The following is an 18,610-nucleotide window of genomic DNA, read 5'->3' on the forward strand; positions in this document are numbered from 1 at the left end:
ATGTATTTTGTAGACAAATGCCTCACAAATCTTAACAGTCAGCACTAGAAGTCTGGAGAGCAGTCCAAAATATCTGGAATTAAGAAGCAAAATAACTCTGGTTTCACTGCATTCAAAAGGTCATTTAGACAGAACACAGATCAAATTCAGTTGCCATGAAAATTTCTGGGGTTTATAATGGGAGCTTTGAGAATATTAAACTTGGAACGAAGTATGAGAGACAGCTGCTTGGCATCCTAGAAAGGTTATATGAGCCAAGTCCAAAGCTGGTGAATTCCACAGAGCTAGACAAGTTGGAACATTTGCTGTAAGTAATACAGGATAAAGTAAACAACTTCAACTAACTGATCAACTTTTAATTCCATACATTTTTTGTCAATCGAAGGATTACAAAAACAATTCCACATTTATTCCAGATAACAGAAGAATATTTAATCAATTGTATCCTTGTTCTAATATTCACTGCAGCATTCGGTCAAGTACAGTAGAAGTATGGTATGATGAATCTGCTTCTAAAATAGCACAAAATGTTAGTTGAGGCAGCTGGTTCTGAGTTAAATTTAACTGCCATGGTGGATGAGTATCAAACTCTACTGGACAATTCAAAGCCCTTGGTGATCAGTACATTTCACTGCCAAGGTTTGTAAATGAACAGAGAATCTTGAATATACTTATGAACCATAAAAGCTTTTTACTGTTTTTCTCTAGTAAATACCTGATTTTCATTTTTAAAAAGACAAATTTGTCAATTTTATTTTGGCATCCACCATGGTGCGCACACATCCTGAAATCCACCGTGGCATACAGTACTGCTACATTTTAAAATATATAGATGTGGGAAATTCATGGATTGCCACATTGGCAATGATGTTTAATCTAACTTAAATTTACCCTAGATCTATTATTGCCTGCTTCATTTCTGCACTGGTAAACCTAATTGATTCTGAGAGATGATGAAAGAAAATGATTATACAGCCAAATATAATAGGTTTGGGGGAAAGAGCAGGTAAGTTAAACCATCCCATCTCAAATTGTAATTGAAAATGTAACAAATCACGCAAACTTTAATTTTGTTGTGCAGTTGTTTGAAATTGTAATACCTTGAACAACTGTATATACTGCATGTTCCAATGGTGTTTGTACTGAATAATACTAGTATTTTGCTACAAAAAGCCTCAGCACTTTAACTATTCTGGATCACATTTTGGTTTCTCAGTTTGGTGTGGTGATAATATGAATTGGACAGAACATCTAGAACAAATCTTATGGTCATACAAATAGCCATTTCAAAGACGATCTGAATTCAGGTTTCAAAACAATCGAATACAATGATTCCAAGTCATCTCAAGCATCAGCTATCTTGGAAAAGCCTTATCGAGGAGAGGAAGAAAAGAGATGGAAAGAAATCAACTAAGTTGTCTTTGACATAGTATGAATAATCAGAGAATCGTCATGTCAATACATCACATAATTAAACAATGAATGAGGTGCTCTTCATTGGCTGCGTATTTCTAAGCATTCAGATATTTTGCGTGATGCTTGATATGATCTCCAATGAACGTAGAAATGAAAAAGTAGCTGTGATCGTATCCCTGCAGGAAAACAGGAAACATAAGAGATGAAAATCCTAATAATGCATCAGAAAGAGGGTTTGCCCCGAACCCTTCATCAAAACTGACGGAATTTAGCCAGAGAAGCCTGCTCAAAGGATAGAAAAGGGTAGATCACAGGTCGATGCTTTTATATTACAAGTCTGCCTGCACCTAAATGCTCAGACTCTTTTTCAGAGTGATTTTCTCATGTCTCCACAGTGAGGAGCTCCATATTATAATAAACAGAGTCTGCACTAGAGCAAAAGGAGGTTTATATTTAACAGTAATAAAAATCCTGTCCAGCTGATCAAAAAAAAGAATATGACCTTGGGCAAAGTCATTCAAGATGTCAATCATTTAGAGTCCAAACAAACATACATAAATAGATTATTACAGCAGAGTTCAATGACTAGTCTATTCTTTAAGACTTACCTGCTGTAGTCGAAAAACAACAGGTATTTTTTTCTCTGTGCAGGCTGCTATTAAGTTGTCAGGGAGCAGTTGTCCAGCTGCAAGAAACTGATCGTCCTTTCCTTGATCAATTAGTATATCCAGGGTGGGTCCTGAATAGGCAGCCGCCAGACAGGTAGCGTCATAAGACTAAAGGGAAGAGAGAAGTTCCATCATGGTGACTTGCCCAAGCTTTACAAATCACTTCCCGCCCTGGCACCTTCCTAAGACCTTTCTGATCTCCTCTCTCCCCACTCCACTACCTACTGCCTCTGCTCAGCTGGCTCCGGCCTGCTGTTTGTCCCTCATCCCCTTCGCTCCACCATCAGCGGCCATGCTTTCAGTCACTATGCCCGAGGCTTTGGAACTCTGCTTCATCCCCTCCGCCTTTTCCCCTCTTAGATCATGACTGAAAACCTTCCTCTTTGATCGTGCTTACAGTCACCTCCTCCCTCCCCTGCTCGGCGTCGGGCTCTGCCACTGTTAGGTGCTCTGGGACGCTGCCCCCCGAGAGGGGTGCTGTGTAAGTGCAAGTTGTTGTTGATGAGTATTTGAACAATGATAGTAACAAAGTGCATTTATGCAGTGCCCTTCACGATGGATAGCTTCACAGTGACTGGATTGGAGCAGAACTAGGAGTAGGAAGGAAGGGGTTGAATATAGGTTCGGTCGAAGGGGTAGGTTTTAGGCTGGGTTTAAAGGCAGATCGAGGTTGAGATGAAACACTACAGAATTTTTCTTCGCCAGGGTAGAGTGCTGCATTTTGTGTCGAGCATGTGGAGTGGGGGGGAGGTACTACAACAACTTGCATTTATATAGTCCATTGGCAGATCACTTTTCCAGGGTTAATAATCCCATCAAAAAATAAATTAAAAAAATTATTTGGTCACCAGATCCACGACTGTTTGTACGATACTGTTGTACTCAATTGGCTGCCACGTTTCACTCACTAAATGCAGTCAATTCACTTTATTCTTTGAGACGTCTCGAAGATGTGATAAGGCGCTACATCAAATGCAAAGATTATTTTATTATTATTTAGTATCAACACACTAATGTCAATACTGAACTCTTCTTCACTCTGACAGCATGCAGAAACAAAGTTTCATCTTCTCAATACTCCAGATGCTGGTTTACAATTAACATTCAAAACAGTCTTATTTTATAGGGGCATTATTTTGATCCTTTTGTGAGTGAGAACAAACAGTCCACCTACAGGCTGCGACCAACAATCTTTTTTCCCCCAACCCTTGAGGGGACAAGGGAATCTAAATGTTTTACTAACATTACAAGATTTAAACATACAGAATTAATTATTTTATTACTGAAACATTTTTTAGTATGTTAACTTGGAATTTAAAGATATTCTGAAACTTTAACTGAAAGAACTAGACCAATCTTTTGGTATATTGTTTTCTAATAGAAGTAAAAAAAGAAGCTTGATATGCAAAATACATTTCATTCCATTTATGAAATAGGATTTATCTAGGAATCTGACAGCACTCTCCTAACACAAGCAGGTTTGTGTGGTACACAGCCCTGGCCCTCACACTGGTTATCTTCCTGTCTAAAGAAGGATAATCAGTTCAGCTGATAGCTTAGGACATTGAAAAAAGAAGTCACAAACCATTACCATCCAATAAATAATTCAAACATACAGGAAAACCTCAGAACGATTAATTGGAAAAGAACAGATGAATGCTGTACTCTGTAAAATTAAAAGTGCTTCATCATGAGACTTGGTGGTGCACATTTTTATGCACTTCCAAGATCGATGTTTAAACTGGACAAAACTAATGGTTGAATGTGTCCCTTGTTTTCTAGCAGAGGATCCTGGCCAACAATGCTTCAGATCAATTGGGTTATTTATCTTGTGACTCTTTGCTGACGCAAGTGGTTACTGGACTTCATAATGATTAACTTTGAAGCCCTTTGAGTCTTGTAGCATGATAAGGCATTATGTCACAAATGCAAGTTCTTTTTTTTACAGCTGGCTGAGAGAATCTATTTAAAGTAAAGTTGTACAGTTTCAACCCTGTTCACGGTGGTTACAAGATTGCTACACAAAACTGTCCACAATTCACAAGAATACTGTGTAGGAATTTGGATCACAGACCATTGAGCCTGTTGTGACTGTCTCTGCTTCCTGTGCTAACATCCAAAAATTTCGATCAGGCGTTTTATTGAGTCTTGCAGCTCAGTGGTTAGAGCACTCGCCTTGCAAGCGAGACACCTGGATTCAATACCAAGCAGGGCGAAACCGTGGGCAAGTTTCCTTACTCTACACACCTAATAATAATCCCTCCAAAACAAAACAATAATAAATTGTTCATTTTCAATCCAAGACTGTTTGTGGGACACTGCTGTGTGCAATTGGCTGCTGCGTTTCACCCACAAATATAGTCAATTCACTTTACAGCCTATTCTGTGAAGCGCTTTGAGACGTCTAGAAGACGTAAAAAACGCTATATCAAATGCAAGGATTATTATTATTATTTTTCCTGCTCTCGTGGTTTCAAGGTGCCAGCAACACAAGACTCTCCAGTCTTAAACTCCACGGAAGGTCCCTCCCTTTCTTACCCTATTCCTCGGTTACCATTTTCTACAATTGTTCTGCAAGAGCATTTGAACAAGACATTTTTGCTGACGAATCTACAACTTGCATTTATATAAGGCCGTACCCATAGGATAACATCTCCAAGTGCTTCACAGAGACCAAGTTGGACACTAAGCAAGGGAAAGGGAGGTGGCAATAGGCACATTTAAAGAGGTAGGGTTTGAATCTACAAGTTACTCGAATAGAACAGCAATAGAAAAATGGCCCCAAAATCTAAACAGGATAGGACTGACCAGGCTGAACCTCAGATTTTAGTTAATGCCACCTTTCCATTAACGCAGCACTGTCTTTTGTAGGAAACCCTGAAGTTTCTCTTGTAGAGAAGGTTTCAGCTCTGCTAAGATTGTCACTTGTGAAAAGAAAGAGTATTGAGGATCTTTAAAACTGAAGAGTCCTGAGAGTAGCAATGTGACTGCTATTCCAGGAGGCTTTTGACTTGCATGTGCCTTTGCCTCAAGCTTTCCACCGACTATGCACATTCTTTGCTGATCCTTAGATTTGCAACTCTGTGGATCACATGTATACATACACATGGGGATTGGAAAGTTTGATAGATGGGTCACTACTATGCTTTTTTATAAATAAGTAGAGCAATATTTGGACTTCTTTAGTATGGATTAAAATAACATACTTTATTATTCTCTAAAATAATAATCCATATATTTGATATAGTATCTTTCACATCACTAGGACAATCTCAAAGTTCTTTTTTAGGATATATGGTAAAGTGGAAAGACTGTACCTCGTGGGTGAATGGAACAGGCAAGATCCAAAGAGCAATGTCCCAAAAAAAGTCATGGAGTGATTGCCCGATTACATTTGAGGGATTGTTGGCCAGGATACAAGGATAAACTCCCTTTTGTTTTTCAAATATTGCCATGGGATCTTTAACATCAACCTGAACAAGCAGACGGGCGTTCAGTTTAACACCTCATCTGAACTACGGCACCTCTAATAATGCTGCATAGCCTCGTTCTGGATTGGAGCATCAGTCAAGATTACGAGTTCCAAGTCTCGACGTGGGCTTAAACTCACAATCTTCTGACTCAGAGAGAGTGCTACCAACTGAGCCAGGCTGTTACACATCCCTGTTAATCACATTTCCTTCATATTAAGCCTTACCTCCCATTTGCTTTGATCCGAACCAAGGTATCCAATAAATGCCTTTTGGCCCCAAGGACACTGCATGGGGTTGCAGATTGGCGAAAATGCTGATACAGTCTGTCCAGATATTATTGCAGATTAGGATAGTAAAAGCAGAAAAGATGAGGTAGAGTAAATTATTTAATTCCAGTCTTTGACATAGTTGCATGTTGATTCAAGATGTTAAGCGATTATGACATGGTTTCCTACTGTCTATATTTTCCAACACAAGTTGAGACCTTATTTAGCTAATCAATAAATATAATTTACACAAATTGTTACAAAAATAAACATTCATAAATTTCTTTAAGTTCCGTAAAGACTAATATATATAGTTCATTTGTATTGTTTTTTCATCAGAACAAAAATAGTGATATTTACAGAAAAAGCTTTTGCTGAACCCTTTTTGCAATTTTATGTTCTATAGAAATATCTTAAAGTGGGGGAAAAAAACGAGAATGAAAATTCTGAAACTTGGTTCAAACATTTCTCGTGATTACGACAACTTTGCATCAGTTCCATTTGACATAATCCCCTTTTTGTACTAACTCTCCACTCAAAGAAGCTGTTGTCAGCCCTTGATTTTAGAAAAATCTTACAAGAATGGATGACCGAATTATCATTTGACAGACATCAGTTTGAATCAAAACTCATTAAGTGCTTCCTTGGTCTGTGGACTGAATAGACAGCTAACTTAACATCCAGACCAGATGCTGTCTGACAGAATAATAAATGTTCTTTCCTGTGAGGTTTTAGCAAAGGAATTGAAAATCTTCTGTTTGATTAACTTTCTTAACCAGCCAGGAGACTTAATATGCAGCAAAAGCTGTCATAGAGGCCAGCATTCTTCCAATGTTTGAATAGTAAAGAACTAACCTACAGCAATAAAAAAATTATAAATTAAGTTTTTGATCTGAAATTGATTGCCTCAAAGATGCCACATACATAATTAATTTTATTAAAGTATAAGAAATATCTTGTCTACTTCTGATGTTATGATATAAACTGGGGGAGTGGGGGAGAGAGGATAAAGGTGACTTTAAAAAAAATTTTTAAAACTTGTTTGTTTCCCTTTGGTTCACACATTCATTCCCATATCTTTTTGCCTATTCTCTTGCTAAAAGATGTAGGGTTTCACTTTGTCTCCAAGTACCCTATTATCAATGCCAATGGCAATTCCCTCAGCAACAGATTTGTATGCTGCATGAGTACATCAGGTTATACCTCTCTGCATCAGGAAATCCCTTATGCGTCAGCTGGTACACAGCTCTACATAGGAATAGCAGCAGCAGAAACTCTGCACCACTATGAGTAATTTAACACTTATTGAAGACTTATTTAACACTTATTAACACGTTTTATAATGTTCCTTTTGCATTTGTTTTTTCTGTATAGCGTACAGCTTTGATTTAATTTCTGATAAACCTTCGAAGATTAGTGTCTGTACCTTGTATTTTCCGGGATTTTTCAGAGCACAGATTAGAGCCCCATGACCGCCCATTGAGTGACCAAAGATAGACATCTTTTCTGGAATAACAGGGAAACTGGCACTTATAAGACGAGGCAACTGATGGGGTCAAAACCAGAAAATAGTGATTAGCATGTTAAACTGCACTAGCTACTTTTAAACAGTGATAAATAATAAGAGCTTGATTCTCTATACATAGAAATCTACAAAACAGTGCAAAGCAAACATGCAAGTGATACGTTGCTGTTTGGTCCAAACTCAAGCTCAGTGGTGTCCACTGCAGACCAGTGGTCTAAAATCCTTCTGCTTCTTAAAACTCCACTCTTAAACATTCAGATCTTGTACAATTCTGCAAAGCATTCTTAAATTCAAAGTCCAATTTCCAGCCTGGAATTGGGGGGGGGGGGGAGGGAGTGTAGTTCTGCTCCTTTCTTTATAATTGACTAGGCTGAATATACTTCCTCTATTACCAACACACACTCAGTATATATGTTCAGGTAACTACAGATGTTAATCACAGTAGTAGTTTTCTTTAATAATTCTGATTGTCTTCACCTGTCTAAATTCTGCAAATGACCTTGATCTAGTTTCATGACAATTTATTTCCACCTCACTTCGGTTCAACAACATTTGTATAGTGGCTTTCACATCGGGAGGACATCTCAAAGCGCTGACTTACTATCCTCTCATTTGGGGTACTCCCCATTTGAATGACAGCTTTCTGGTTCAATAATATTCTCCTTTTGCTTTCACAACTGTAAAGCAAATGCATGTTTTTGGTGGTGTAACCATAAGCACCTCATCTGTAATGTAGGAGTACATTCTGTAGTTTCTCTTCCAAGGTTCCTCTGTGGCATCAACATAAAACCCAGCACCTGTGCCAAAGTCCCAACTATCATCCTCGCCTTCAATACAGCAGCCACCTAGAACAAAATAACACCCAAGTAATTACATTTGTAAAACAGAACGAGTCCTAGAACAAGATTGGACTGAGTCAATGATTTATATGCCTTACACAGAAGTTACACATTTTACAGTTTAACACTAGTGAACAGATGATGTCCCTAAAGATCTGCCAACTGTTCCCTTCTGGTAGGAACTCACTTTCAGCCACTTGCCATTATAGCAATTCCTTCAGGTATTTGTATTGTAATAGCGTTAATAGTGATCTATGAATGAGTAAAAGGAAATGTGCTCACTGGACAGGACTATTTCTAGCAGTTTTTCCTTTCACTAAATGTGAATTATCTAGCAACTCCAGAGTAGTATTGGGGGAGTGCTACACTGATAGAGGTGCCGCCCTTCAGATGAGACATCAAATCTGCCCGTTGGGACGTCCTCCCGATGTGAAAGGCACTAAACAAATGTAATTTCGTTGTTGTTGTTTGTTGTTCAGGTGGACAGTATTAAATAATTCTTGCATTTGATATTGCGCCTTCCCATGTCTTTGACACATCTTAAAGCGCTTCACGGGATATACTGTAAAGTGTGTTTGTTAGTGAAACGCAGCAGCCAGATTGGGCACAGCAACATTCCACAAACAGCCATGGAGTGAGTGACCAATTTTATTTTATTTGTGAGATTATTGGCCAGGACATCAGGAGAAACTCCCTTCTCTTTTTGAATAGTGCCATGGGATCTTGAACGTCCACCTGAACTGGTAGATGGGACCTCAGTTTAACATCTCATCCGAAGGACGGCACCTCCAACAATGCAACAAACCCCCAGTGCTGTCAGACTATGTGATTCCAAGTTCCGATGTGGGTCTTAAACCCACAACCTTCTGACTCAGGGCTGAGAGTGCTACCCTAAGCCAGGCTGGCACACAAAGGATAAAAGCTGAATTTAAAAAACAGAACTTCATTAAAATTCTCACATCACATTTGTATTCACTTTAATTATGCCAATGCTAATAGAAAAAAAACTCACTCTGATTAACCACGCCTTTCAATATAATTTTCTATATTAATAAAGACGCAATGTCTGTCTGTCCTAAGAACTCAATAATCAATTGATGCAGAGACATGATTTATACTGCATCAGAAAGGTCTTGCATGGGGGAATGTCATGCGCATATTCTGTTTCGGGGATCTATCGTTTGGGTCAGTAACCTAAATAAGCTCATCAAACATCTTTGCCAGTTTTGCTTAAAGTGTACACACCCTGTGTTAAATGGTTTGTAAGTAGTATCACTGAAATCTACAATCCATATGGGATGCTTTGATTACAAGCGTAGCTGCAACAGGTACAGCTAGTTTTAAATAAAATGTTTATAGCCTGTTCTTTTGACATCTGGGACCCTGTTAACTGGGATATTGTGATAGACATTAAACTCTTCAATTTATGCAAACTCATAGAAAAACAATTTTAACGGCCCTAAAGTTTATATTAATTTTAGGAAATATGCCATTATTCAAGTGAGCAATTTCAAAAACCCAAATACTCACGAGGGCTGGTGTCTGGAACTACAATGATAATCCCGTGTTCTGCTGCTACTTGCTGACCAGCTGATTTTGTTATGAAGTTTTGTTCTGTACAAGTTAATCCTAAAGGAAATTTGGAAAAGGATTCAAACTACAGCACATTTTACCTTTCTAGTTACACTTCAAAATTAAAATAAATCTGATCTTGCAAGCCTTAAAGCTCCCAAACAATGCAACCAATTTCCCATTATAAAAAAATAAAAATTCAAGTCTTTTTCTTTCAAACCATCAGTAATTACAGTAAGGCTTTCAGCAGAGTGTGGTTAATGGTTTAACATGGCTTGAATATGACGTAGTTAAATTAAAAGAAATTAATAGCAATTTCACACGGCCTGGATAGGACATGGGCCCTCAGTGCAAACATTGCATTGTTTATAATAATACTTGCATTTGATACAGCCTTATGTCTTCAACACGTCTCAAAGCGCTTCACAGAATATACTGTAAAGTGAATTGACTGTATATTTTTTGGACGAAACGTGGCAGCCAATTGAGCACAGCAGTGTCCCACAAACAGTCGTGGATTGAGGGACCAAATTATTATTTTTTTCAGGAATTAATACCAATAACACACTTACTTTATTCAGATTATATCAGTAGACTATACTGAATAAATTTTACTGAATAAATATTCTTGTTTTTTTTTAAAATTGATACGTTATTTTCCATACAAGACATTTCAAATGATTTCTGAAGCGTTTAATGAGCTCAACAACCATATAAAAAGTTTTACAAGACTATGAACATTTACCTGACAACCAGTAGAGCACCGGGCATTTCCCATTCTCTGCTTTTGGTGGTAAATATATTCCAAACCGCATCTTACATTTCAGCTCCTTGCTGTTATTAAAAAAATACAAAATAATTTTTGTTCAGTATTTTTCATAAGATGACTAATATCTAGCATTATCACTGAAACAGTTCAATTATTTTGAAATGTTTTCATCTATCTGTTGCCAGGGCTGTCTCTTTGACTCCTCGTTCTTCTAGACTCTCTGCCACCTTCAACATTGTCAACCGTTCTGTCCTTCTTCACTACCTTTCCTCTCAGCTCCACGTTGATGAGTGTGTCCTTTCCAGGTTTCATTCTTACCTATCTCAATGTCCACACTTCAACAGCCAACAGCTTTTCCTTCCTCCCCTGAACTGTCACATGCTGCAATCCTCAGAGCTGTATCCTCGGTCCTCTCCTCTTTGGGCCCCTTATTGGACCCAGGGGCTAAAAATGCTCCCACTTAGTGATGTCATCCACAGGCATGGAGTTAACTTCCAGATGTATGCGGTGACATTCAACTCCATTTCTCTGCCTTCACCCCTGATTCCAGGACCACTGTTATCCTGACTGATTACCTGGCAGACATCAGATCCTAAATGAGCTCTAACTTCAGTTGAATGTCAGCAAGAAAGAGGCTCACCTGCCTGGTTCCTGTCAGTGTCTTCTCACCACAGGCGCTGACAGCATCAAACTATTTGGATGTACATTCCACATCATGGATCCAGTACAGAACCTTGGTGTCTTGTTTGACTTGCAACTGTCCTTTAAAACTCACGTTCATGATCTGATCCACGAGCTTTCCCCCACCTCTGTAATATTGCCCATCTCCAACACTAACTCTCCCTTTGGGTTGCTAAGACCATTATCTATGCTTTCATCAGGTCTAGGCTAGAAGTATGCCAACTCTCTGCTTTTTGGACTACCCACTTCTTCTCTTCAAAAGCTGCAGACTATCCAAAACTCTGTATCTTGTCTTTTCCTGCACTGGGCTCAGCAAGTCTAACATCCCCATCCTTGCCTGGCTCCACTGGTTCCCTATCCTCCAGTGGATCGAGTTCAAGATCCTCACCTTAACCTTTAAATCCACCCATTATCTTGCCCCATCCTACTTCTTTAACCTCTTGAAGACCTAGAAACCCACACACTCCCTCCACTCTGCGGGCACTGGCCTGTTTCACGGCCCCCACCCCCTCATCAGGCTTTCAGCATTTCAGCTCCTTCCCTCTGTTACTCCATCCCTTTGATTTCCCCCCTTCCCTCACCTCCTTTAAGGTCCACCTCCAGACCTTCCTCTTTGAGCGCTTTCACCATCTTTCCTCTTCTGCCCCCCACCTCACTCAGCCCCACATCTAATTCAGCTGTAAACCTTAAGACTGTCTAGTGCCAAGGATATCCTCCTGACGTGAAAGGTACTACATAAAGGTACATTTGTATTTTATTGATTTGGTAACTTTTTCCAGAATAGCCTATCTTGGAGATTATATAAATCTTTTGGTGACATGATGATACTAAATCTTTGAAGCAATGCAAGTGCTCAAAATCTGAATTATAAGAAATAAAGAATTGGGAAGCAATTGCAAATCTGAATTATAAGAAATAAAGAATTGGGAAGCAATTGTCTAGATTTACTCTATTTATATAACATTTCTGAGGGACTAGATTTAGAAAATTGTTGAATTCAGTCATTACTTTAAAGCCGCTTTTTTGCTGTTCTTAACCTTTGAATTGCTTTTTTCTGTATTTGTTTTAAGAAACAGGGCTGTGGCTGCCTTTAAGAATTTGCCAAATTCTAAAATGCTAGATAAATAAAGTAAATTAAAACAGAGGTGGAATTTTTCCACACTGGGTGTAGTTGATTGCAAATACAATACTCACCTCTCATGCTCAAAGACTTTCTGATAACCTTCACAGCACTTGTTGCTTGAAACTTGGGTCAGTGCCATTTTTACCACTGTTATAAAACATACCACTATTACTCTTTGTACAAACAGAATTGCATTGAGCTTGGACTTTCTTCATTGCTGAAAATCAATTGTTAGCCTTTAGGACACAAATGCATAGTTTTTACAATCAGATGTCAAAACATAAACTTCCAACACTCTCTCACACAAAAACCCCCAATAAATCATAGCTGGAGCAAGAGCTAGAGCGGGTGATATATTAATGAATTTTCAACTCAAAACAGTGAGGATATAATACTTTGTACCATATCATCAACAACAATAACTTGAATTTACATAGCGCCATTTCACATGGGGTTGCATCTCAGAGCGCTAAATCTTTACTAATAGTTATGATTTGAAATCCTCCCTCTAGTTTTATTTCAAAATCTAGAGTCTTCCTCATTGCTCATCTTAGATAGATCTCCGTAAATTTCACAAGAAAACACAATCTCACAAAAAAAATTTGGTCACTCAATCGTGTTTGTGGGACGACTGTTTGTGGCACACTGATGTGTGCAATTGGCTGCCATGTTTCACCCACAAAATACAGTCAATTCACTTCATAGTATATTCTGTGAAGCGCTTTGAGACATCTCAAAGACGTGGTAAGGTGCTATATCAAATACAAGGATTATTATTATAATATCACCTTTTCTGAGAAGCTCTACACAGGTATATAACCTTTCACCTTCTCCAGGTTAACCTTTTAAAAAGGTGATAGAGCCTTTTCAGCCGGAGCCCAATTCTACAATTCTTCCAGAATTTGGGATGGTAATCTTTGTGTTAATTAAGGGGAATTATAACAATAGTTGGTTATTTTAGTTGTTGTGTATATGGCAAAGCATGAAGATTGAATAACCTCCATTGATGAAAGAGGCTCAATGGGTTCAACGGCCTTGTCCTGTCCCTGCTTGTCCATGTTCCTAAAGTGTGAACAATAATAATAATCCTTGCATTTGATATGGCGCCTTATCACACCTCCGAGACATCTCAAAGTGCTTCTCAGAATATACCGTAAAGTAAATTGACTGTATATTTCGTGGGCGAAACTTGACCAACAACTAGATTCCCGCTTACTGCTAGTGAAACAGAGGCGTGTGGAGCCCAACTGCCGGGAATCAAACCCAGGTCCCTCACTTGCGAGGCGAGTGCTCTAACCACTGCGATACAGGACTCCCCACCCCGGATTCACCTGCAAAATACAGTCGCTACCAGTGAATCCCGTGAAGAGCTTTGCAATAATAGCCTGGCGAGGCACAACAGTTGTGGAGTCCTGTAGCTCAATGGTTAGAGCACTCGCTTTGCAAGTGAGAGACCTGAGTTCAATTCCAGGCAGAGGGCGAAACCTTGGGCAAGTTTCCTTACTCCACACAGAGCCTAATAATAATCCCTCCAAAAACCCAAACAATAATAAATTGGTCATTTTCAATCTACGACTGTTTGTGGGACATTGCTGTGCGCAAATGGCTGCCGCGTTCGCCCACAAATATACAGTCAATTCACTTTACAGTGTTCTGTGAAGCGCTTTGGGACGTCCTCCCGACGTGAAAAGCGCTATATCAAATGCAAGGATTATTATTATTATTATTATTATTATATATAACAGTCAAAGGCAAGGATTTTATCATCAGCAGCAATACATCCTCCCACCAGTTGAGCAGCAGTAATCCCATTTGCTGTCTGGGACACAAAGACTTATTTCCTGGGAACACAGTGCTGGGGGTCACACACAGGGAGGGATATGGGCTTCTGCAGAACACAGTGCACAACACTAACGTTAGGTTACAACTGTCACAATGAAGCTGTCGTGTGTCCAAGTGCCAGAGCAGAGCAGTGCACACACTGCCATCAACACCCACTGCAGACTTCCTTCCCTGCCTGCACAGTGAGGCCAGACTCCGGCACTGGGGGGTGGGGGGGAGGGGAGGGGAGGGGAGGGGCTGCTGATCCCCGACTCCAGGTGGGCAAACTATTGCTCGCTGGCAGCTTGTCCCGCGGGCCGCACCCGGCCCGGACACCTCCCTCCCCCACCTACCTGTCCAGCGGCTGAGCGAGAGGAGCATCCGCAAGGCCACTGTACAGTGTGGACCGGAAGGAACGCCCAGCCTCACCCACCTCAGCCAATCACAGCACCCGGCTCCACAGCAGCCAACCAATGGCCATCACAGCCAATGGCCATCGCAGCCAATGGCAATGACAGGCAACGGCAATGACAGGCAACGGCAGTGACAGCCAACGGCAGTGACAGCCAATGGCAATGACTGCCAATGATTGCCATTGGCAATGACAGCCAATGGCAGTGACAGCAATGGCACTGACAGCCAATGGCAATGACAGGCAATGGCAATGACAGCCAATGGCAATGACAGCCAATGACAGGGAATGGCAATGACAGCCAATGACAGGCAATGGCAATGACAGCCAATGGCAATGACAGCCAATGGCAATGACAGCCAACGACAGGCAATGGCAATGACAGCCAATGACAGGCAATGGCAATGACAGGCAATGGCAATCACAGCCAACTTCAATGACAGCCAACGGCGACGGCCAGGCAACGGCAATGACAGCCAATGGCGTAGAATAACTTTGAATTGAACATGGCAAGAGCTGTGAAGGATAAGAACAAAAATGTTTTCAGTTACATTAAGAGAAAAAGAAAACAAGCAATGGAATATGGCCACTGAAGGTGGGATCATGAAAGAACATGACAAATAATGCTGCACAGGCTGCAATAGTGCTAAATAAGTTCTTTGTTTCAACTAAGGAGCAGACAGGTAACCTATCTGATCTAAAAAGAGAACTCAAGTATGTCAAAGAGGAAAGTCGCAATATTATTGATATCACAAACGGTATGGTTGCCAAACAACTGTACCAACTTAAAGTTAATAAATTTCAGGGGCTGGATAAATTGCATCCAAGGATCCTTAAGGAACTACGGGAGTCAGTTGCAGAGACATTGGCACAAATCACTGAACACTGGAGGGTGCCGGGAGACTGGAGAAAGGCAGATGTTACCCCTGTTTATAAAAAAGGTAACAAAAGTGACCCAGGATACAAAACCAATAAATTTGACATCCATGTGGGTAAAATGATGGAGACTCTTATTAAGGATAAAATCACAGAGCACCTGGGCAGAAATAAAGTTACAAATGATAGCCAATATGGGTTCATGAAGGGGAAGTTTCGCCAATTTAAATTTACGGGTTTTCTTTGATGGTCTGATAAAGGAATGTTGTATATCCGGATTTCAGTCATGATTTTGTCAGTTCCTTTTGAGAGGCTGCTACTGAAAGTAAAGAAAGCTGGATCCAGTGGAAGAGTATTACAATGGATATGTTACTGGTTGACCAGAAGAACCAAGAGGGTGGCAGTACAGGGAATGTCATCAAACTGGGAAAATATCACCAGATGGATTTCCACAAAGGTCTGTTTTGGGATCTCTTGTGTTTAGTATTTTATAAATGATTTGGAACTAGGAGTTGCAAGCACAGTGGCTAAGTTGGCAGATGACACAAAGCTAATGAAGGTGGAAGATTGCAATGCTGAATAAGAATAAGGTTACAGGAGGATTTGAACATACTTGGGAATTGGGCAGATCGACGGCAGATGAAATTCAATGTGGAAAAATGTAAAGTATTTCACTTGGGCACAAAACAATCCAGGAAGGGACTGAATGGAAGGGATTTGAATGGAAGGAAAGTAATATATTTGTTGCTTACCAAAATACCATCATTTAGTCTTCCAAATCCAATATTAAGCGGTTTCCTAAAGGACACAAGTAATAAAGTTATCTGGACTCCAAGTTCTCTCCAAGCTGTCTGTAAGAGGGTGTGGGTCACACCCCAAAAAAGGTTTATTTTAACAAGGGTACATCCATCTTCTCCAGACTTTCCTCTCACACTCCCAAGCCCCCAGCCTTATCCTTGAGGGCTGGTGCCCAATTATCACAAAAGTGTTTTGGAGACACTTTTGCATAGTTATCACCCAATCGAGGAAAGAAGGGAGATGACCATAGATATGGTCGAAGAGAAAGGTCTTTAAGGTAGTCAGGGAACTCAACAATTTCAAAGAACTGTTTTTAATGAGATGAGCTGACTTTGATTGTAAAGCAGGTAAGCTGATCTCAACTCAAAGCAAATTTTTGTTAAAAATAGCTTGCACAAACACTTGTCAGCTATAAATCAGTGTTGATCTTATCAATATAAATTAATGGAATTTACAGAATAAACTAACGCTCGTCTTCACTTCATCTGTTAATGATTTATGGAACAACACTGCCCCCTGTTGAGTACTTGAACGGGCTATTTTCATACAGATAATCTTCCAGTATGCTTAGATGAGTTTTCCATTTATTAAGATCAGACCAATGTGTCTATAGTCGGCAGATGTACCTTTTTCAACTCTCTTGGAATAAAACATCCACATTTACTTGTTTCCAGTCTTTTGATTGAAATTCCAGTGGACAAATATTAAAATAATTAATGTCATTTAGTTTTTGTTTTCCCGCCAGATCAGTTGCATTCACATCGTCCGTAGTTCTCAAACAACATAAAACAATACGTGAATTTATTACATGTAGTTCCTCCATCTGTCAGAAACAGAATTTCAACGTAACTTCTCTGGAGTCATTTTAGATTTCAACACATCTATAAACACATTTGTCCAGGACTAATTAAATATTTTTATGTCTAGAATAAACAGAATACATTGTGAAGACATCTAGGAGTTTGCTGCTCACAAATTACTGGATAAGTGCATTTGTTTCCGAAAAATAATTTCCCATGAATCCTTATATAAAATATCCTTTATTTGTTCATCACAATCTTGTAGAGTTTACACCTTCAACAATATAGCTGTTTGGTTGAAAGAGCAATATATAGCACATTAAAATATTTCACTGTTTTTGATACAAAAAGTGCTCGTTCTATTTGGATTATTGGACATAATAGACAGAAATGTTAGCAGTTTCCAGAAATGTCACTGTAGTAGGATATGTCTGCAAGGACAACAAATTACATTTCTATAGCACCTTTCATGTCAGGAAGATGTCCCTAGGCGCTGGACAGTCAGGGATTTGAACCAGATCAGGAAGAGTGGAGAGCAGGGAGGGTAGATTAGGAGGGTGACCGAAGGTTCGGTCGAACAGGAGGAACTTGAGGCATGCCTTGAAGAAGGAAAGGGAGGAAGCAAGGCGAAGGCCTGATGATGGGCCGAACTGGCTGGGGGATTTGGAGCATGCCGGACCCCGCTGTGGAGAGGGAGCGGACAGGTCGATAAGGCATTAGCAGTTCTCAGAGGTAGGAAGGATCAAGGTTGTGGAGGGCTTTGAAGGTGAGGGTGAGGATTTTCAACTCTGGGGGATGGGGAGCCAGTGGAGCCAAGCAAGGGTGGGGGTGATAGAGTCATGGAGCTGATCTGGCGGGAAAACAAAAACTAAATTACATTAATTCTTTTAATATTTGTCCACCGGAATTTCAACCAATAGACTGGAAAAAAGCAAATGTGGATGTTATATTCCCAGAGAGGTGAAAAAGCTATACCTATAAACTATAGACACATTGGTCTCATCTTAATAAATGGAAAACTCATTAAAACAAAATGGAAGATTATCTGTATGAAACTAGCCCAATAAATGACAGTGCAACAGGAAAATAAAGACTGATACTGCCTTTTATGGGTATTGGCAATCAACCTATGTTAAAGGGAGCTAACAAGGCCTGGACTCTTGATTGGAGTTCATGATAATAGGGCACCAGCCGTTAGAGATAATTGAGTGCCAGTATCTTGTGTTGAATTCATCCTGATATTCCCATTTACTTCAGCTTCCTTTCACTTCAAGCTATAATGCATGCTCCATGCATAATACAGGCCTTCAGCGTCCACTTTCCGCTTCTTTGATAAACTCATTTCAAATTAACGTCCTCTTCAGTGAAAAGTATTGCCGCGGTTGCTGCACACGCGTGTTTGAAAATTTGCCAATCCGTACATTTCTGACATCAGCCTGATTCAACACTTAAGGCAGCGTGCGCACAACTAAGCAGTGTGATTGGCTGATGTTCCCGGTCGGATTCAAACGCGAAATTTGTGCGACTTTCTGGGACTGAACAAACTATAATTTTTTCTATTGCTAGACACA

The 18,610-nt window shown here is 39.8% G+C and overlaps 1 protein-coding gene across 2 annotated transcripts; it reads right to left on the bottom strand.

Moving 5' to 3' along the window:
- Positions 1–335: 335 nt before the first annotated feature.
- Positions 336–14,601, bottom strand: esd (esterase D/formylglutathione hydrolase). Of its 2 annotated transcripts, XM_007891759.1 has the most exons (9): positions 14,507–14,601; positions 12,404–12,479; positions 10,505–10,593; positions 9,718–9,816; positions 8,069–8,193; positions 7,250–7,369; positions 5,782–5,880; positions 2,025–2,192; positions 336–1,592 (listed from the first exon to the last, which is right to left on the bottom strand). In XM_007891759.1, the coding sequence occupies exons 1-9, from the start codon at positions 14,532–14,534 to the stop codon at positions 1,512–1,514; spliced, it is 885 nt and encodes a 294-aa protein (XP_007889950.1). In that variant the 5' UTR covers positions 14,535–14,601; the 3' UTR covers positions 336–1,511.
- Positions 14,602–18,610: the final 4,009 nt, after the last annotated feature.

The sequence above is a fragment of the Callorhinchus milii genome, unplaced genomic scaffold (genome assembly GCF_018977255.1).
Source record: "Callorhinchus milii isolate IMCB2004 unplaced genomic scaffold, IMCB_Cmil_1.0 Scaffold4, whole genome shotgun sequence".
Taxonomy (NCBI): Eukaryota; Metazoa; Chordata; class Chondrichthyes; order Chimaeriformes; family Callorhinchidae; genus Callorhinchus; species Callorhinchus milii.

Excerpts from the sequence above, each read along its gene's own strand:
- esd (XM_007891759.1), bottom strand. The coding sequence starts at position 14,534 with ATGCTCCTCTCGCTCAGCCGCTGGACAG. Across the intron at positions 10,594-12,403 it reads AAAGTCTTTGAGCATGAGAG|CAAGGAGCTGAAATGTAAGA; the intron begins GTGAGTATTGTA and ends TTTTAATAACAG. Across the intron at positions 8,194-9,717 it reads AGTTCCAGACACCAGCCCTC|GTGGCTGCTGTATTGAAGGC; the intron begins GTGAGTATTTGG and ends ATTTTGTTCTAG.